The sequence below is a fragment of the Mustelus asterias genome, chromosome 2 (assembly GCF_964213995.1).
Source record: "Mustelus asterias chromosome 2, sMusAst1.hap1.1, whole genome shotgun sequence".
NCBI classification, from domain to species: Eukaryota; Metazoa; Chordata; class Chondrichthyes; order Carcharhiniformes; family Triakidae; genus Mustelus; species Mustelus asterias.
In genome coordinates, this window is record NC_135802.1 from 143,715,879 (window position 1) to 143,738,161 (window position 22,283).

Sequence of the window (22,283 nt, forward strand, 5' to 3'; positions counted from 1 at the left end):
AGTAATACCAAGGTTTGGGGTGCCTCGACAAATTAGTTCAGATAATGGCCCCCACTTTGTAGGAAAAGTCAATAAGGAATTGTGTGATGCGTTACACATCCAACAACAATTCCATTGTGCCTACCACTCCCAGGCAGCAGGAATAGTGGAAAGAGCTAACGGAACTCTTAAAGCTAAATTGACTAAGTTAACATCTGAAACCAGCCTTAACTGGTTAAAGGTTTTGCCCCTAGCTCTGTACCACATGAGAATAACGCCTCACTCTACTACTGGACTCTCGGCGGCAGAGATAATTATGGCCGACCCAGTTGAACACCCTGGGATGCAAATACAAGCCCGCCCACCCAGATAGACTTACACATTACGGGTGATGAAATGCAGAAGTACTTCCGACAGCTAACATCGTCTTTAAAGTTTCTACATTCACAGGTACAGTGCGCCTTTGGATCAACTCCACGGTCACCGGATCAAGATTCTGACCCACAGGACTATTTCCCTGGACCACAGATAGGAGACCTCATGCTGGTAAGGAATTGGGACCGACCCAAACTGGGACTGCGCTGGAAGGGTCCGTTCCAGGTTCTCCTGCAGACTCCAACTGCAATCAAGGTTCTCGGACAGTCTCGTTGGACCCACTTCATGGACTGCAAAATGTGGACGCCGGTATCCACTGATCAACTATGAAGTTTATTCTCATCATCTTCAGCCTTTCGGCTATTTTCCCGGCACCTGGACAATCGGATCAACGGGAAACAAGCCGGGAAAATGGACTAAGTGATAAACTGTCTCACGTTAATACCTTTTTGTCTATGTCTTATGAGTATGCTGTAAAGTTCAATGTAAGCAAGTGTTGGGTTTGTACACACGTACCACCACAGGCTAAAGATGGGATCCCTATGTTCCCTATTCCTTTCGATCCCCAGGAAATGGTAGAGTGGATTTTGCATCAAAACGGGACTAAAAACGGAATGAGGGCAGTGTTCAATCCTATAGGCTTCATAAAGGTTAACGGACAGGATGCCCCTCTATGGATACCTTCGGGCAAAAATATTGCTCAACTTGCAGAGAGGTGTAATATAACGAATTATTTTAAGAACCATTACCAACCCAACTACGATAGATCAGACTCCCCACCCCACTTGGTTGAAAAAATCAACAAAGAGGATCTATCTGCCTGATAAGAAATGGAACCATACCCGTTGGCCGTAGCTACTGCATCCAGCAGTTTAATAATACCTATCCCAGTCGGAAAGAAAAGGTTTCTTGTTCCACTACACAAACTGGGATGTTCATACAGAATGCCTTCAGCTGGAATCAAAGGAATGTGAAGGTTGGGGTTGAGAAGGGAGAAAAATCACATGCCCCAATAACAACAGTTTCCCAGCCAATCCGACGAGATGATAGCATACAACGGCACCTATTTTGTCTGTGGAGATAACGCCTATCCTTGGCTTCCCTGGGACTGGTCCGGATCTTGTTATTTGGCCTATGTAGTCCCTTATGTCCGGCATTTTAACTCCCTGCATCTCCACCCCAAGATACATCTGTTAAGATCTAAACGGGCCATCACTGAAGCTCAACTGTTTTGAATGATAGCCTTCCCTTCCTATGGGACCGCCATAGCAGCTCGAGAACTGATCAATATGGCATCAGCTCTTGAGAAAATAGCTAATGATACTGCGGATGGATTAGAGGATGTGAGACCACTATCTCCGAAGTTTCAGCTGAAGTCGTAGCTATACGGACGGTGGCACTCCAAAATCGAATGGCTTTAGATTTCTTGTCGGCCACAACAGGAGCCACCTGTGCCCTAATAGGCTCCGAGTGCTGTACATACATTCCAGACTCCTCCGATAATATCACTGATTTAGCTGAGCATATTAAAAAGACCACTGACAAAATTAGGGCTGAAGGACAAAACTTTAAGAACTACAATCCTCCTAGCTGATGGCCTTTTAGTAACCTCTTTGGAGACTGGGGAGGGATGCTGATGCACCTGGGAGTCATTATCCTGGTAGTTTGCTTACTGCTAGGCTTATTGAAGGGTGTTTGCCAATGCCTAGCATATCATAGAGCACAAGTTCCCCTCGAAAGAGGTTAGTGTTATCATGGAATGATAAAAGGAGGGAATGAGATGTTAAGGGGTTAACATCCCATTAATTTCCTATGATCTTGGCCATTTGAAAACCTTAACTACATCTTGCTGTGTTGAACAATTTGTGAACAATCAGCACATATTCCCTATTCTGAACTGCTCCTGACCTTGTAGATAAACTCCTGCTCGAACAGACCGGTCTAGACTGGACTCTGCTAATGTGTCCTTGTTTGAGGGAGATAGCAAGCGTCCCAAGATATATGGGAAATGGTTGCTATCTCACACTTGAACAATGGTGGACGTGTAGTTTTGATGGTAACTGGGGGTGGGCTTTTGACATATTTATGGTTTTTCTCATACTGTCTTTGTATTTTACTCTTGCACGTGATTTGGGTGAAGTAACACTGTGTGTATGTGACTAATTGCTGTAAAAATAGTATAAAGGGAGGAACCTTCCTCGCTGTTGGAGTAGTATCGCTCGGCTAGACTCATAACACTGTGCTGAGTTAGAAAAGCGATTCTCCAAAAAGCTTGTACTTGCTTAAAATTAAAGGACTGAGTTTCCTTTATAGATCAGTGTCTTGCTCTTGCATCAAGTACGTAAGGGTTTCTGAAAACGAACCTTGACAACTGGATGTAAAAAGGCTAGTTTTATATGGGGGGATTGACAAATTTCTCCATAATTATAAAAATACATTTAAAAAAGTTTATTCTTTAGTTTCTGAGCAAATCCAATCATAATAATTTATTTCACTGTCTGAAAATTTAAATTTGTCGTGAAGGAGACCAAGTGCTTTTAATTTCAGTGTGACTCAGCAGTGACATGGTGGCTGACTTCATTGATGCTGCATGCCATACACTCTTTTAAATTGGTGCCAGATTTAAAATGCCACTGGGAGAGGGGAATTCCACATCAGAGAGATAGCTTGGTCTTCATGGGCAGCTTCGAGGTCAGTGGCGAGCACCCTTGCTTTTGCCGCTGACTGCGAAATCCAAGCCATACTGCGCATCATTCCATTAGACTTAAAAGTGTGACCAGATTTTATTTAGTTTTGATCATACATAAACAGCATTTAAACAGAATACAGCACCTCACTATTAACAAGAGTTAATTAATACACATAGATCAAAACAAATCGATCCGAGTTCAAATCCTGCTAGGACAGATGCTGGAATTAAGAATCTACTGATGACCATGAAACTATTGTCGATTGTTGGCAAAACCCATCTGGTTCACTAATGTCCTTTAGGGAAGGAAATCTGCTGTCCTTACCTGGTCTGGCCTACATGTAACTTCACAGCCACAGCAATAAGGTTGTATCTTCACTGCCCTCCAAAGACAGCTAGGGATGGGTAATAAATGCCGGCCAGCCAGCGACACCCATGTCCCACAAATGAATAAAAGAAATTAAGAGCAATTGGGATTATCAAATGGAAGCATAGTCTGAAAAGCTTCCGTGGGCCCCATACCCTTCAGTTTTTGTCGTTTGACCAGCTCTGCATTCATTTCTGGCTATGGTTAAACAAGGTTAAACAAGGATCTATTCCCACTATTCCCACTATAAATGGGGGTATCAGGTCATTTTTTTTCTCATACATATGATTATCAAGCTCAATCAAAACTCAGTGTTTAGTGTACACGAAGGCGGGGGAACAGCAAAAACAGAAAATGCTGGGAAATTTCAGCAGGTCTGACAGCATCTGCGGAGAGAGAATAGAGCTAACATTTTGAGTCAGAGCTCTGACGAAGGTTCATCCTGACTTGGCAAGATGGCATAGTGGTTAGCACAGCTGCCTCACAGCACCAGGGACCGGGGTTCGATTCCCGGCTTCCCAGCACACAGTCTGTGTGGAGTCTTCACATTCTCCCGGTGTCTGCATGGGTTTCCACCCGGTGCCCCGGTTTCCTCCCACAGTCCAAAAGACATACTGGTTAGGTGCATTAGCCATGCTAAATTCTCCCTCGGTGTACCCAAATAGGTGGCCAGGGGATTTTCACAGTAACCTCATAGCAGTGTTAATGTAAGCCCACTTGTGACACTAATAAATAAACTTAAAGTTACGCATTGTTATTCTCTTGTCTTTATCCAACTATGTCTGTTTACATACACATATGTAAATTACTTCATTACATTCTCGGCATGCACATGGTTATAATATCCAATCATTACCAGGGCACGTATGCATGATACTGAAATAACTTCTCAGAAATGAGGAATTATAACGACTCGAAACATTGGCTCTATTCTCTCTGTAACAAGTCTCACAATACCAGGTTAAAGTCCAACAGGTTTATTTGGTAGCACAAGCCACTAGCTTTCGGAGCGCTGCTCCTTCATCAGGTGAGTGGGATTTCAGTTTACAAACAGGGCATATAAAGACACAAACTCAATTTACAAAATAATGATAATGATGAATAATTCTATTCTCTCTCCACAGATCCTATCAGACCTGCCGAGATTTTCCAGCATTTTCTGATTTTGTTTTAGATTCCAGCATCCGCGGTATTTTGCCTTTCGCTGAATTGGCAATCACAACCCAATCCGCACTGCAGCGCCAACTCAGCCTCCATCTGTCCCTCCGCCCGGGATTCTCGTCCGCCCCACCCCGGGTCCCTGCACTCAGTTCCTACCCGGGGGCGGGAAGGATTAAGCACACGCACACACATAGCAACTAAAACACTCCTTACCCTGCTCGCCTAACCGCCGCCATTTCCCTTCGGGGTTCAGCGCAGGGGAGAGGAAGCCGCCGGAAAAGTCATCCCGTCACCAATTCGTCAAGATAAACGTATTGCCATCGGCTTGACGCGATTCCTGGTCGTCGCGGCGTCCAAACGCTTGTGTTTTATTTCGGGTGGGGACAACTCTGGATCGGCCGAAGTTGAAATAATTTTTTTTGTTTTTGAAAAGACGAATTGGACTCGTTTAAGTCCGAAATAACTAGTTAAAAAGAAAGTGTATTTTGGGAGTGGGGAAAGGACACAGACCGAAGGTGCTGGTAATGAAAGCAGCTGGAAGAGAGCCAGTGCTGACTGGCTTTGATTGGAACGCGTGACCGTTAAAGCCGTTAAACGGCCGCCTGCCCTCGCGCGAGCCTCCCTCCCCCGCCGTTGCCATGGGTAACCAGCTGGCTGGCATCGCTCCCTCTCAGATCCTCTCGGTGGACAGCTACTTCTCCGACATCCACGAGTTCGAGTATGACAAGAGCCTGGGCAGCACCCGCTTCTTCAAGGTGGCCCGCGCCAAGCACCGCGAGGGCCTGGCGGTGGTCAAGGTGTTCGCCGTGCAGGACCCCTCGCTGCCGCTCGCCGCCTACAAGCAGGAGCTGGAGGAGCTGCGGCAGCGGCTGCAGGGCGCGCCCAACTGCGCGCCCTTCCAGCGGGCCAGCTTCAGCGAGCGGGCCGCGCTGCTCTTCCGCCAGTACGCCCGCGACAACCTCTACGACCGCATCAGCACCCGGCCCTTCCTCGGCAACGCCGAGAAGCGCTGGCTGGCCTTCCAGCTGCTCACCGCCCTCGAGCAGGCCCACCGGGCCGGCGTCCGCCACGGCGACATCAAGACCGAGAATGTCATGGTCACCAGCTGGAACTGGCTGCTGCTCACCGACTTCGCCAGCTTCAAGCCCACCTACCTGCCCGAGGACAACCCGGCCGACTTCAACTACTTCTTCGACACCTCCAGGAGGAGGACCTGCTACATCGCCCCCGAGCGCTTTGTGGACGGGACCATGTTCAGCACCGAGCTGGAAGCGGCCAGAGACCCGACCACCCCACTGGTGGACCTGACTCACAACAACCAGAGGACGAGGGGGGAACTGAAGCCAGCCATGGACATATTCTCCGCAGGTAACGCTTCCATTTGAACAGAGGATAAAAGCAACTTACTGCGGATGCTGGAATCTGGAACCAACAGAGAAAATGCTGTAAAATCTCAGCAGGTCTGGCAGCATTTGTATGGAGAGAAAAGAACTGACGTTTGGAGTCCAGATGACCGTTTGGTTATCTGGACTCGAAACGTCAGCTCTTTTCTCTCCATACCTGCTGAAATTTTCCAGCATTTTCTCTAAGTTCCATTTGAACAGAGCTGGTTGGCTTTGAAACAAATGATTCTTTATTGAATCTGAGTTTTGCAGCATAGAGAGAGGTCATAGAATCCCTCCAGTGCAGAAGAAAGGCCATTTGATTCATTGAACCTGCACCAACAACAATGCCCCCCCCCCCTTTCCCCATAATCCCACATATTTACCCTGCTTAATCTGCCTGATACTAAGGGGCAATTTAGCATGGCCAAGCCACCAAACCTGCACATCTTTGGACTGTGGGAGGAAACCAGAGCACCCGGAGGAAACCCACGCAGACACTGGGAGAGCATGCAAACTCCAAACCGACTGTCACCTGAGGCTGGAATTGAACCCGGGTCCCTCATGCTGTGAGGCAGCAGTGCTAACCACTGTGCCACCCTTTGGTTCATTGTGTCTGTGCCAGCCATCAAGCACTTATCCTATTCTTCAGCACTTGGCCCTTTGCCTTATATGCAATGGTGCTCATCTGAATGCTTCTTAAATGTTGAGCTTCCTTTCAAACAGAGAGTCTCAGATTCCTACCACCCTCTGAGTGAAAAAGCTTTTCTTCAAATCCCCTCTAAATATCCTGCCTCTTAACTTAAATCCATGCCCCCCCTAGTTATTGATCCCTCTACTAAGGGAAAAAGTTCCTTCCTATCTACCCTCTCTATGTCCCTCATAATTTTGCACACCTCAATTAGGTCCCCTCTCAGCCTTCTCTCTGCTCTTAAGGAAAATAACCCTAGCCTAACCAGTAGCTTCTATTCATTGCTGAAATGCTCCAGCCCAGGCAACAAGCTGGTAAACCTCTGCACCCTTCCTAGTGCAGTCACATCCTATAGTGTGCTGACCAGAACTGCACACACTACTCTAGCTATGGTCTACCAAGTGTTTTATACAGCTCCATCACCTCCCTTAATTTCTACATGCCTCTGCTAATGAAGGCAAGTATCTCATATGTCTTAACTACTGTATCTACTTGTCCTGTTGTAATTTCTCACGTTTTCGGAAGAATTGTGCTTCCAAAATAATGTGGGAATATTGTAACTAGAGATTCCTGTGATCACTAAGGTGAATGGTTTGTCATCTTTTCACTGACATATTTTGTGCAACCAGTGAGAAACGAGCACTATTTGGCCAGGCATGTGTAAAGCTCTCAACAAATAAGTCACAGGACAGTGTTGTGAGTGCTATAAACTAGATAGAAAGAGGGACACGCAACACACTATCACATAGTGTTTGGGGGCTTTGAAAATAATGAGGAAAGAAGCAAAACAACAGGTATTGTCGGCAAAGGTGCCAGGAAAGAGTAAACTTAAATTCATCAAACAGATCCTTTTGATGAGCAGAGAATGGTGGATTTTATATTTTCAGCTTTTGTCAGATTTAAACTCAGTTCTTGATGCAAAAGGATAGTGCGATGTTGTCAAAGAACTAGATTAAATATTTCAGTAGATTGCATTGTAGATTGACCTGGTGAAACTTATGTTGACACATCATCCACTATAGAGCTAGCATCTGTTAAGATAGTTTTGATGACCTTGCTGTCGGAGCCATTTAAAAAAAAAAATTTATGGGATGTGGATGTTACTGGTTTGGCCAACATTTGTTGCCCATCCCAAATTGCTCTTGAGAAGGTGATGGTGAGTTGCCTTATTTGTGTACTTAGAAATAAACATAAGTGATCCTCTTGCAGTACCAAGGGAATTAAGTCAATGACCAGATATTGTTACTGGTGCTAAGATAGTGTCATTAACATCATCCCCTTATAGCAGTTATTGGAACAATGGATGGGGTTTGAGTTATTTTTATGATTTGGCCCAGATGTCATTGTACATAAATGTATTCAATTAAACAAAGTAAAGTCACAGTAGATCTCCACAAAGTAACTGCAGCTCTGCACTGACTCTCTTAAGCCTGGAGTTCATTCTAAAGATAATGAGGACTGAATAGGATACAATTTGATGTATTTCTAACAGCTACATTGTTTCATTGTATTTGCAAAGTCAAGAGCAATATGATCATGAAACAAAAACCTTGGGATTTTGCAATCTATAATAGTTTTGAAGATCACAATAATTGTCTGTCAAAATTAACCCTTTGCAATTTATTCAGTACAAATTACAGGTAGTATTTTTATACTTCCAATTTAAGTCTGTATCTAAAAACACAATCACTTAAGATATATCAGTGTTTATTACTGTGGTGCTAGCTTCTTGCTTGGCAGTCTCTAATTTTTCAGACTTCTATTGTTCAATTTACATTGCACCTAATTAAACTGTCATACATTTCACTCGCCAATGTAATTTAGAAATTTAGTATTATGTTATGCCACATCCTTCTGTGAACTGTCAAGCAGCTATTGGTTCAAATATTCATCGAATAGTCCAATAGTAAACATTCTAAAACCCTTGCTACATACAGGGTTTTGTATTCTATTTACAAAGTTCTGTATTCTCTTCTCATTTTTCCTGTAAGCACCTAACATGAATTAAGCTAAGCATTATAACCGTCGATTCGACCCTTCAATCAGTCCTCAAATTTGGAAGTTCCACTAAAACTATATGTACACGTCTGATGAAAATAACTTTATTACTACAAAGTCATTCATTTCTATGTCGGCTTGAAAGTTGATAAAGCTGCTTCCAACTCCAATAAAAGTTAGTAAATGTCTTTGTTAATTGCTGAGTATGCTAAATCCCAGAGGAAAACTTGACTTGTAGACCATAACCCCTTTTTTTTGTATTCTAAAAATGAGATGAAACCTCCTGATCTCAGCAGCATAGAATTCCAGTATTACTTTTGGGATTAAAAAAAAAATTATTAACAAGAAAATAAAACATAAGCATGTAAAATTGCAGTTATACAATTAAAATAGTCTTACAAAACATCCACACACACAGCCTACTTGGGTCAGATGCACAAGTAAACATTTTTCAGGCAGCACTCCCTTATAGATGTATAACTATAAAATCCAGTAATATTACCCAAGACGAGCTGCTGTGCTTGTAGGAAAAGTATACACATGACCCTCCAAACTCACTTCTGCTCTGCTGTAGAAATCCAAGAAACTTCAGAAACAAGACTGCTTACTGAAACCCAAGGTTTTTCTGACTTGACTGGATAGCTAATTCAAATTTTGCATCTTTTCTCAGCACAATGCTCTTGCGAGGAGGGTTTTTCTACGCAGCCAACCTCAATTCAACTCAATACCTCACCTTAAATATCCTTTTTCCCTTCTATCTTTGATTCCGTTGTTCTCAACAATTCTTTGAACTTTTGCAAAATATAAACTCATGTTTTTCCTATTGCATCCCCTTTTGGGTCAAATGAAATTGAATAATCTTCCCCTTGCAAAAGCCTTTATTCCCCTTTGAAATGTAACATCTGGGAAAAAAAAAATCAAGTCCCTCGCTATCTTGATTTGATTTATTATTGTCACATGTATTAACATAGTAATAAAGTATTGTTTCTTGCACACTATACAGACAAAGCATACTGTTCATAGAGAAGGAAACGAGAGAGTGCAGAATGTAGTGCTACACTCATAGCTAGGGTGTAGAGAAGGATCAACTTAATGCAAGGTAAGTCCATTCAAAAGTCTGACAGCAGCAGGGAAGAAGCTGTTCATGAGTTGGTTGGTACGTGACCTCAGACTTTTGTATCTTTTCCCCGATGGAAGAAGGTGGAAGAGAGAGTGTCTGGGGTGCGTGGTGTCCTTAATTATGCTGGCTGCTTTGCCTAGACAGAGTCAATGGATGGGAGGCTGGTTTGAGTGATGGATTGGACTCCATTCACGACCTTTTGTAGTTCCTTGTGGTCTTGGGCAGAGCAGGAGCCATATCAAGCTGTGACACAACCAGAAAGAATGCTTTCTATGGTGCATCTGTAAAAGTTGGTGAGAGCCGTAGCTGACATTCCAAATTTCCTTAGTCTTCTGAGAACGTAGAGGCATTGGTGGGCTTTCCACGGTACCGGGCAGTACGGTAGCACAGTGGTTAGCACTGCTGCTTCACAGCTCCAGGGACCTGGGTTCGATTCCGGGCTTGGGTCACTGTCTGTGTGGAGTTTGCACATTCTCCCCGTGTCTACGTGGGTTTCCTCCGGGTACTCTGGTTTCCCCTCTCAGTCCAAAGATGTGCAGGTTAGGTTAATTGGCCATGCTAAATTGTCCCTTAGTGTCCCAGGATGCGTAGGTTAGAGGGATTAGCGGGTAAAATATGTAGGGATATGGGAATAGGGCCTGGGTGGGATTGTGGTCGGTGCAGACTCAATGGGCCGAATGGCTTCTTTCTGCACTGTAGGGTTTCTATGATTCTTAACTATGGTGTTGGCATGGGGGGGACCAGGACAGGTTGTTGGTGATCTGGACACCTAAAAACTTGAAGTTCTCGACCCTTTCTACTTCGTCCCCGTTGATGTAGACGGGGCATGTTCTCCTTTACGCTTCCTGAAGTTGATGACAATCTCCTTCATTTTGTTGACATTGAGGTAGAGATTATTGTTGCTGCACCAGTTCACCAGATTCTCTATCTCATTCCTATACTCTGTCTCATCGTTGTTTGAGATCCGACCCACTACGGTGGTGTCGTCAGCAAACTTGAAAATCGAATTGGAGGAGAATTTGGCCCCACAGTCAATTTTCTAAACTTATTCACTTATAAATCAACTTGACCCTAGCTTCAATACAAATGTATGCATTTAACATCTCTATTCCTTTCATCTCCCAATTCTCCCTGATAATCTGTCTCCATTAATCTTGCCCCATCTTAATTACATAATTTACACACATGGCCTTCATTACAGAATAACATGATATTCCCCAAAAATATATTTTAAAAATCCACCCTTACCTCGTTTTTTCTGTTTATTGTCTGATTCGAGACTGAAAAAATTGAAGTTAGCATGCAAGTACAGCATGTAATTATGAAGAAAATGGAATGTTGGCGTACTGTGTACCGTTGTCATCCCCTTACTTGAGGAATGTACACGTGTTGAAAGCTGTTCAAAGGAGGTTCACTCGGCTGATTCCTGGGATGAAAGGGTTGTCTTTTGAGAAAAAGTTCAGCAGATTTGACTTGGAGATTAGAACAACGAGAGATGAAATTGAAATACAAGTTCCTTGGGGGCTTGACATAGTAGATGCTGGAAGGAGAGAACTGGATGCACGGTTTGAAAAATGGAGATGAGGAGGAATTTATTTTCTGAGGATTGTTAGTTTTTGGAATTCTGTTCCCCAGAGAGTGGTGGTGGCTCGGCCGCTGAATAAGGCTGAGTTAGATAGATTACGGGATCAGGAAGGAAAATGGAGTTGAAGCTACAATCGGATCAACCATTACTTTAATGAGTAGCTTAATAGGCTGAACGGCCTACATCTACTATTTCTTACGATCCATAATATATTGAAATAGTCAGCAGCTGCCTTTTTTAAGGCATCTTGGCATGCTAAACATTAAACAGCTACAAATGACTGTAAAATTGAGTATTTGCTTCTACCATTACATTTCTTTTGTGAAAATATTTGCTTTAAATGCTAAATGATTTGTTGGGAAACTGGATTGGTGTGTTATTTAGCCCAGTGTTGTTTAAAAGCTGTTTTAAGTTGTACCAAATTAATCTGGATCCCCAGTGGAGGTCCCTCTACGGAGGGATCTCCCCCAATTATCTTGGGGACCTGGGGTGGAGGGTGCTGCACGCAGCAGGGCCGTACAACTGTAGGTTTTTCCGGTACACGGGCTCCCGAGACTGCCCTTTCTGTGGCCTCGTGGAATCCGTGGACCATGTCTACGTTCTGTGTTTTAGATTGCACACCCTTTTTGGTTTCCTCAAACACCTTTTACTGATGTTTTGTTTGCACTTCAGTCCCACGCTCCTGATCTACGGGCATCTGGTGTGGAGAGGGGCGGGTCGGGATGCCGACCTCCTCATGAACCTGCTCCTGGGCCTGGCGAGACACGCCATCAATAGGTCCAGGCAGCGGGCGATCGACGGGGCCGTCCATCCCGACTGTCTGCCCCTCTACCGCGGCTACATTCGCGGCCAGGTGTCTCTGGAGAGGGAGCATGCGGTGTCCACGGGCGCGGTTGACGCCTTCCACGACCACTGGGCGCCGCAGGGGCTGGGGTGTATTATCGACCCCGATAATCACCTTTTGGTTTGATGTTTTAAGTTTCCTTTCGACTTTGTTTTTGGTTCGGGCTGTTCCCCCTTCCTTTTGGGGAGCTGCCCCTTTTAATTTGTCCCTAAGTTAGTTTGAGTTCGTTTACTTGGTTGGTATCAAAAGAAATACCAAATTAATCTGGAACCCATGGTTAATGACTATATTTATGCTTATTAATTCCTCCTCTTCAGGCTAATGGATTAATTGGCCTGGAATTTTCATTTTAAATTTGCCACACCAGCACAAAAAAATGTGAAATTTCAAGTGCAAATTTCGTCCTGCACAAATTGAATTTGTTTTTCATGTTGTTTAAAAAATATTCCACTAGAAACTGGCATAACCCACAAAATTGATCACATCCCAGATTGCATTATCACCGTTGCAGGCTTTTGAGGTGGCTATTAAAATTAAGCTAATTCTTTTGGATGGGAGGGCACTAACAAACAAGTTTTAAAACCATAGGAAAATGTTTTTATTTACAAGAAACTGATTACTGTACAACAATATAACTGAATGGTCCCATGGTTTTTAAAGTAATTCTCAATTATTTAAAATTGGGTTGCTCGCAAGTAGCGATGAAACTTATTTCCAGCTGCATTAACCAAACTGCATCAGGTTGACACTCTAAAATCCTTAATATATTTAAAGCAACAACATTTATAAAAAATTGAATACTGCTCAATTGTGCCATACTAAGGTGGATTTTACATTTGCTGTATGTAAATTAGAATGTGCAAAAGCTGGAGAGGGAGAAACCACTTTGTTAAACAAATGCAGTTAGCCGATTATGTCTAAAACAGAACCTCTACTCCATTAACTCAAAGCTATTTTCCTTGATGTTAACCAATGTTAATTACTTGAGCAAAACCTTTGAGAAAACAGTGCAGGAGTCTGTAGAAAGGCCACAGAATATTAATCTTAGTTTTTAATAGTTTATTAGAAAATGGGCCGCCATTTAGTCATATGGTAATTTACTCATTTTGTATTTATTAATGCAGTCTTTAGTTAACACAGACAAATAGCATTTGAAAACATTTTGACACATGGCATGTGGAACAAAATTCCAAACTGCATTAATTTATTCCAACCTATCTAATTGCTAAAGAGTTTCCTTGCAATAGAAATTGTTGTGATTGTGTTCCATTAGAGCACACATTTTAAGACTAATTGCAAAGTTTTTTCAAGCTGAGGGAGAAAGTTTGACTGCATTGAATGAGTTTACCTGTAGCTCGCATGCACAAAGAATCAAAGGTTAAGGAAGCAGTTGCATGGTTAAAATCTTTGTTATGCTGTTTAGTAGTTAGAAAGTTTTCTATAGTTTATGCAGTATATGATAGTTTTGCAAGTATTTGTGTGCGCATTAAACATATTTTTACATGTAATTTCTATGTAACTCACTTTTTTTGTTATCATGTATAGGGTGTGTTATTGCAGAGTTGTTCACAGAGGGAGTGCCTATGTTCGACCTATCTCAACTGCTGGCTTACAGGAATGGACATTTTTCCCATGAGCAGGTGCTGAATAAGATTGAGGATGTGAACATAAGAGGTCTGGTAAGCATAAACTAGCGACTCAAAATGCTTATTATTGCAGAAAGCATTATGATCTGCTGGAGTAAATATGAAACTTTAAAAAAAATATATAACTCCAATGAAATGTTGAGGAAGGGATTAAAACATCTCAGAAATATGTGCAGAGAATTTGTAACATTATTGGAAGACCTCATCACAAAATATCAGACTACACTCATCCATTATGCATATTACGTTTTATGGTTTATATACCAGGGAATCAGTTAACCGTGGCTGTTGGAACATTGGGTTAAATTAACCAAATTAATATTGTAATTTGCACAACTAAGTTGTACCGAGTATGTGTTCTTCCATTGGTGGCATAGTATTCTGCGTAGAAGGTGTACCATTTTGCAATAATCATATTCTACAATATAAGAAAATATGCTGCACTCCACTGTAAGTGCTCTTGAGCGCACTTACAATTTTAAAAATTATTTTCAGGATGTGGGCATTTCTGGCATTTATAGCTCATCTGTAGTTACCCTGACAACTAAGTGTTTTTTTTGTGCTTCAAATTTAATTGAGTCTGAGTAAGAGTGAGTGACAGGTTCCCATCCCTGATATGAACCAGTTGTTTCATACTATGATAAAAGCAAATTACCGCAGATGCTGGAATCTGAAACAAAAACAAAAAATGCTGGAAAATCTCAGCAGGTCCTGCAGCATTGTTTTTGTTTCAGTTGTTTTATATGATCTATTCTTGGTCATTTTTCTGGGGCTAGCCTTTAAATAACCAGACTTATTGAATCTATATTTACATATCATGGTAGAATTTGAGCCCATAAACTATATGTTGAGTACAGTACAATAAACATTCTACTACCGTAACCACTGTAGGGTTTCCATTGATGATGTAAGCACAAAATTATTTTTCACTTCTAAAAGATTTTGTAATCATATCTCTGGTGTAAAATTTGAACCCCCATCCCTTCTCACCACTTTGGTCTCAACGATTGTTGTTGATTTACAATTCCATGGGCTATTGGCAGCCTTTCTTGCACAGTGACCATTCTTTAAATGCAGATGTGGTTAGTGCGTGATCACAGATTATTTTACTGTGGACAGCAATTTAAATAAGCTCCATCCTTTCCTTGCGCTTGTATTCAAGCTGTTTCCAAGGCAACCACTAGCTAATCATAGAGCAATGACCATGGCCTCTTTATTTATTTACTTACTCCCACCCGTCCTTAGTACAAGGGATTGAGGCTGATTCCATTGCTTGAAATCAAATTACTCAGTACTGACAAATGAATTTAGAATCTTCAGGTATGTGCAGCGCAGTGCTACATTTGGCAATGCTTTTCCACAGAGACGCATTGCAAGATCTGAGTTGTACTCCCTGGATTACTGATCTGGCAATCCTTTGACCATTCTATCAAAGCACCATCTTTGTTTGAAAGGCTATGCAGTCACATAATAGGTAAATATTTAAAAAATATATCAAATATCTATGGAGCATTATGAAGTTTATCATAGTTATTGATTACAGTTTTAGTGCTACCTCTGTGCCATGGGAATAATAAAGTCAGTCCCTATATTTGGAGTTTGTTTAGCTTGGTCCATTATGTTTAAGCAATAGCTACTCTTACTATATCTTTATGTTTGTCTTTTATATGATCAGATAATTGCTGCTCTTGTATTGCAGGTCAGTCAGATGATTCAGCGTGACCCAGATGCACGTTTAACAGCAGAAGAATATCTTAAACAACAAAGGGGCAGAGCTTTCCCAGAACTGTTTTACACTTTTCTGCAGCCATACATGGCACAGTTTGCAAAAGAGACCTTTCAGTCGGCAGATGAACGTATTCTGGTAATACGGAAAGATCTAGAAAATATTCTGCAAAATGTTTGTGGAGAAGACCAGACTGAGAAAAATGATGGAGAAACCAAAGAGCATGGTTTGGTTATTTTAGTGTCTGTTATCACCTCTTGCTTGCAAACACTCAAGTACTGTGATTCTAAACTAGCTGCTTTGGAATTGATTCTCCAGTTAGCACCCAGACTAAGTGGTGAGATTCTGCTTGATCGTATAACACCTTATCTCTTGCATTTTGCCAATGACCTCATACCAAGGGTGCGAGCTGAGGCAGTCAGAACACTGACAAAAGTCTTGGCTCTTGTGAAAGAGGTACCACGCAATGATGTCAATATTTACCCTGAATACATTTTACCGGGTATTGCACATTTAGCTCAGGATGAAGCAACTCTTGTCAGATTGGCATATGCAGGTAAGGCTTGTAATCTGAAAATGTCATCTTTATTCTGCAGTGGGTTTCTATTATGCACTATTTGCATGTATGTGCCCAATGGACTTGCTTTATCTAACATGAGGTACAATCTTTGTGTTTAAAATTCCTTAAAGTAAGGAAGGAGTGCCTTTGAGAACTAAAGTTTTCTGGTGATTTTTCCATTTTTCATGGATTTTATGCCATCCTTTTTGAGTTACCTCATTTATGGAAATATTTCATTTCACATTGCTGTTTACAGCATCTTGTCTACTACAACAGAACTTAAGAAACACTAAATATACCGACGTATTGGTATACATATTGACACATTCTTAAAAATAATAAGTTTGACATAGAAAATGGTTCAGTGACCTTATTTTAATATTGGTGAAAAGAGTGACATGCTGACTACGTTTTTTGCTTTGCACTCAGGACAAACACAAGCATGCCAAATTTCAAATGATTACTGCAAATGTATCATGCAGGAGAAAAGGGAACTGATTGAATTGGAGTTGACTCATTAACCAATGCGGTGTTGCCATAGAGAAAACAATGAGGAACTATCGACTCCCCAAGTTTCCAGGTAATTCAAAAAAGGTGCAAGATTTGAACATATTCTTTTGTTTGCAGAGAGTGGGTTCTTGCATATGAATGTATGTCACTTTAAAATGAATCACTTTGTGAGCTCAACTGATTACTTTAAATTGGTTGTTAGTATCGCTATTAGCGTATTCTGGATTGTATGGTTTGCCAAACCCAAAACAAAATGTCCACTGTTAGATGCGATTGGACAGCATTTGCTGACCAGTTAGTTCTCTGAGCAACTAGCTAGACTAAAACCAATTTAAGATAATTAGTTGAGCTCGTAACATTTACTTTTTGTTGGAATCAACATACATTCATAGGCAGGCACCCTTTCTCTGCAAACAAAGAATATGCTCAAGACATGTGCCTTCTTTAAATTATCTGGGAGCTTAGCTAGCCTATAGTTGCCCATTGGCCAATGCACTGCTTTGGAGAAAACAATCCGAATGGACTTGCCAACTAATCAGCAGCCTTTTCTCCTGCAGTAAAATTTGTTGTGATCATTTGAAATTTAGTATTGGTGCAAGATGAAAAGCTTCAGCAACATATGTCTCTTTTCAGCAGAGCCTGTACTTTCTGATTTTCTGAACCAAGATTCTTTTTTACTAATGTCCTTATGTTACATTCAATTAGGGCTATCTCTCCCTCCTGTCTACCTGTCTTTTCAATATATTGTTTTCTCTGGCATATTCATTTCCCAATCTTGGTCACCTTGTAACTGTGTCTCTATCGTGGTAGTTAGAGTAAAACAATTTTATCTCTATTTGTGCCATTAGTTCATCTTATCTCTACTTGTGCCATTAGTACGTCTTGCATTATTGTGGACTATGTGCACATTCAGATAAAGGGACTTTAATTTTATTTTAAAATTGCTATGGATCACCTTTTCTGGTATGCTATTGCTGTTAAACTCTCTATCCCTTCCTGTCCCACTCAGTTTGTCATTGCGCACATTGTCCTTTTCTATTGCCTCAATCTTTATCTTTGCATTTCTAAATCTCCCTTCCCCTGAACCCCTCCTCCCATCTGTTAATTTATAGTCATTTTTTTTCCTACTCTGACCATATTTACTGTTCACTCTTATGTTTGTGTGCTCTGTCCCTTCGTGTTGCACTCTGGCTACCATTAGTCTTATTGTTACCCAGTACTATTGTCTCCCAACCCCAATCCTCAATCTCCTTTAAACCCTATTTCCCCAAAATAGAGTCCTTGGCTTTGGCGTCCTGCTACATTTAAACTCCTGCCCACTGGTTAGGCAGTCAATCTGGCTGAGCATCAGGCAGACATCAGTGCAGAACTAAATGAGGTCCTGCCATTAAATTTCGGCATATTTCCACTTCGCTGACTTTACCAGGTTCACCACACCGCAGCAGGTTGCCTGCATTTTTCACTTTCATGCTAATATCAAGGCCTAAATCTTGACATTGAAATAAGGCGCATTAAACATTGGAGGATTGAACTATGGTATATGAATGAAACTTGGAACTTCTTATCGAGGTATATCACTGATCCCAAAATAAGTGAGGATTATTTAGTTTTAGACTTTTATTAATCAAGAAAGCAGTGCACTCAATTCAAATACATGTTCAACACTGTTCATTATTTTCAGTTTTCCCTTGGTGCAATATCAATCCCCAGTAGTCTGCTATTTGAGTTTTATCATTTATAGTATTTGTTCCAAATGGGCAAAACACTAACTGTAATAGTACAGGAAACAGAGCATCTGTTTAAGTGAAATTTGCTTGCTGAACTGTCTTTCACTAATTCATATTATTGTGTTTGAACAGAAAACATAGCACTTTTGGCTGAGACTGCCCTCCGCTTTTTAGAAATAGTCCAATTAAATAATTTGAATGTAGAAAGTGAGCTAAATGGTGAAGAAATAGAGGAAATGTTGCACTCCAATGAAAATTATGACTCAGGTAATCCTTTTGCATTAAAATTTAATCTTTTTTTCTGTGCAACATGTGAGACAATTGTTGAAACATCTGGCTTAATTTCTTGAAGCCTCCTGTTGAATGCTAATACTGAACTGAATCCTATGTTTACAGAATTGCAAGCTCTCCATGAGATGGTTCAGCAAAAAGTGGTGACGCTGTTGAGTGACCCAGAAAATATAGTAAAACAGACTTTAATGGAGAATGGTATAACACGGCTTTGTGTGTTCTTTGGACGACAGAAAGCGAATGATGTTCTCTTGTCGCACATGATCACCTTTTTGAATGATAAAAATGATTGGCACCTTCGAGGTGCTTTCTTTGATAGTATTGTTGGTAAGTACAGTACCTGTTGTGGCAGTATGAGGCTGCACACCCAATCAGAATAATGCTGTAGAATTAGAATAATGGATATCAGTTGAAAAGTGATTGAAGCTTCCTTTTTTGTATTTGTGTATATAATAGAAACAAAATATCAAGTTACTTTTAATAAATGGGAAACAATTTACTATTGGCCCTTTTTTAAAAGAAAAGTAACAATTTTCTATAATATTTAGATTCAATAATTTTGTTAATTTTGTGATATTGATATTGAATTCTTGATGTATAGAGTATTCTGAAAAATGTCCTTTAGATTCCTGAGATACTTATGCAAAACACAGCCTACTATGAGTGGAGTTAATAATAGATGCCTGAAGTGTTAAGAATCTCCTCTGCATTTTACTGTTCTGTTCTAATGTTTAAGTCAAACAAGTAATCAATCCTAGCTAATATGGCTTTCTTGACCTTTTCCCATATTGTCAGATATCATTCTCCAAGTTCATTCAATCATGGTTGCCCTTTCCCACGTTTTAAAATTTTCATGTCCAGTCCGAGGCTGCTTTATCGCTTCTAATGACTGTAACTGCTCTGTTCAAACTTGCAAGAGCAAAAAAATACATTCAGCAGAATGCTGCCATTGGTCCTTTTGCTAAAAGTGACTTGCAGCTTCTCTGGATTCTACTTCCTATGCCTCTTCTATTCTAATGCTACAGTTGTGCATTCTTTCCTCAAATGGTAGCCTTTATCATGGATGGGCAACTGAGATTGGTTGCTTGCAATTCCTATGCCTGGTATCCTCTCCCTTAACTGGTGCTGGAATTGAGGTGGACGAAGTGGACCACGTGGGTATAGGAGAACGCTTGGATAAGGATGATCATTGTATCACAAATTTTGGATTTATAATGGAGAAGTGCAAGGAGCCATCTGAAAATGGAACATCCTAATTGGAAGAGTGCTAACGTTATGGGATGAGAGGAAATCAAGCCATATTAAAAATGGAACCAAAGAATGACAGGAAAAACTGTAATAGGTCGTTGGCAATCTTTAAAGTGGAAATGTTTCCGGTATAGGCTAGGTATGTTTTTAAAAAAGAGGGAAAGGCAGGGAAACCAGAGCCAGGGTTTCCTGGGTGATGAGGGAGATAAAAAATATGATGAAGCACAAAAGTGTGCGCATGATGAAATGTCAGGTGAATTTCTCAATTGAGAACCAGGCCAAATAAATACATTGAGAGGAGAAATGAGAAGGGAAATCAGACTAATAGAGTTAATGAGTATGGAATGGCAGTCAACATAAAATGGAACTCGGTGATCTTCTATTGCTTGTGAATAAGGTGGGGTGGATCCTCTTTAGGACAAATAGAGGATGATATATGAATGGAAGCACAGGTTGAAACCAGAATATTTAAATTAATTTCTATCTGTTTATTAAGGAAAATTATGTTGCCAAAATATTGGTAGAGGTGAGATGATAAAGGTAACAAATGGGTTGAAAATCAGGAGGATTTACTCAAATGACTGGCTATGCTTAAGATTGGATAAGACACCTGGACTGCGTGGCTTGTATCCCAGGATATTTTAAAAAAAAAATGGAAGTGGAGATGGTGCAAGGGCTTGCCATAATCTTCCCTGGATATGGAGGAAATGCCAGATTGAAAAGTCATAAATATGTGATCCTTATTCAAGAGAGAATGTGAGGACATTCCCAGTAACTATAGGACTATTAGTTTAACATCCGTGGTGGATAAAGTTTTATAAACAATAATCAGGGAAAATATCAGCAGGCAGTCGGATAGGTTTGAGTTAATTAGAGAGCCAGCACAGATTTGTAAAAGAAAAGATAATACTTGGTTAATCTAATTGAATTTCTTGATGAAGTAATGGAAGATTGCTGAAGGGAATTCACTTAATGTTGTCGATGTGAATTATAAGAAAACTTTCTTATGTGCATAGATCTTCGAGGGAGCAGTTTAGAAATCGCTTTTGACCTTGCTGGTCTTAAATAGAGGTATTGAGTACAAAAAGGGAGGAAATTAGGTTGAACTTTTATAAAGCTCCAATTAGACCACAGGAATATTGTGGCAATGCCGGTCACTGAGGATCCGTGGTGAGGGTGCAGAAGTGGTTTACCAGAACGATTTCAAGGATGAGAGATTTCCATTACAAGATTAGGTTCAAGAAGCTGGGATTGTTCCCTTTGGAACGAAGGAGATTAAGGGAGATTCAATAGAGATGTGCAAGATCATAACATCTTTACTCCAATACTCAAATCCTCTTGTAATAAAGGCCAACATACCACTCCATTCTTTCTTGCTTGCTATACTTGCACGTTAGCTTTCAGTGAACAAGGGCATCCAAGTCCCTTTGACGTCCAACACTTCCCAGCCCCTCTTCTTTTTAGGAATATTCTGTAGTTCTGTTTTTCCTATCAAATTGGATATCCTCACATTTCGCCACATTGTATTTCATCTGCCACATGCTTATCCTCTCTAACTACCCTTGAAACATCTTTGTATCCTCCTCATAAGTCATACTTCCAACTAGTTTTGTGTTTGCAAATTTAGAAATTATTACAGTTAATCCTCACATCTGAATCATTGATATAGATTGAAAATAGCTGGGGACTTGGCACTGATCCCACTAGTCACAGTCTGCCAACTTGAAAATGACCCATTTATCCCTACTGTTTTCTGTCTGTTAACTCCTTGCCAGTATATTATCCCCAATCCCATATGCTTTAATTGTGGTTACTAACTGCTTGTGTGGGACCTTATCGAAACCTTTATGAAAATCTAAATATACCACATCCATTGGTTCCCTTTATCTATTCTGCTGGTTGTCCTCAGGAAAAACTCCCAACAGGTTTGTTAAACATGATTACCCTTTCATAACTCTGTTGACTCTGTCCAACCTACTATTATTTTCTAAGTGTTCTTTTATAATATTCTTTAATATAGTTTCTAGCATTTTCCCTATGATTAATTTCAGGTTATCCAGTTTCCTGTTTTCTCTCTCCCTCCTACTTAAATAGTGAGGTTACATTTGCCACCTTGCTGCAGGAACTATAGAATTTTGAAAGATGACCAATGCATCTACTATGTGTAGAAAAGAACCACCTGCCGTTGCTGTATTTAGTTTATGACAGCTAGTATGAGGTTTTTCCAACCTCTTCAATCACATTCTTCCGAAAACTGTTGGTTCAGTTGGTATGTTGACAGCTGTACAATGTGTACAGGTGTCAACATACCTGTACTTTCCTTTTCTTTAAGCTCACTACCATTGTACATTTTCCTGAATTTTACACGTGTCTGGAGTAATTCAT

The 22,283-nt window shown here is 40.8% G+C and overlaps 2 protein-coding genes across 4 annotated transcripts in view; one reads left to right on the forward strand and one right to left on the reverse strand.

The window, feature by feature from the left end:
• The window catches only part of LOC144511868 (uncharacterized), an 87,953-nt gene extending 82,543 nt beyond the window's left edge, over positions 1-5,410 (reverse strand). The window contains exon 1 of the mRNA XM_078242295.1: positions 4,785-5,410. The gene's annotated coding sequence lies outside the window, so the exon portion shown is untranslated. The remainder of the gene's footprint in view (positions 1-4,784) is intronic.
• The window catches only part of pik3r4 (phosphoinositide-3-kinase, regulatory subunit 4), an 80,434-nt gene continuing 63,318 nt past the window's right edge, over positions 5,168-22,283 (forward strand). For all 3 annotated transcript variants that reach the window (XM_078242247.1, XM_078242256.1, XM_078242264.1), the window contains exons 1-5: positions 5,168-5,939; positions 13,737-13,870; positions 15,537-16,119; positions 18,492-18,626; positions 18,756-18,977. In XM_078242247.1, the coding sequence (XP_078098373.1) occupies positions 5,210-5,939; positions 13,737-13,870; positions 15,537-16,119; positions 18,492-18,626; positions 18,756-18,977 (1,804 nt within the window). In that variant the 5' untranslated portion in view covers positions 5,168-5,209. The remainder of the gene's footprint in view (positions 5,940-13,736; positions 13,871-15,536; positions 16,120-18,491; positions 18,627-18,755; positions 18,978-22,283) is intronic.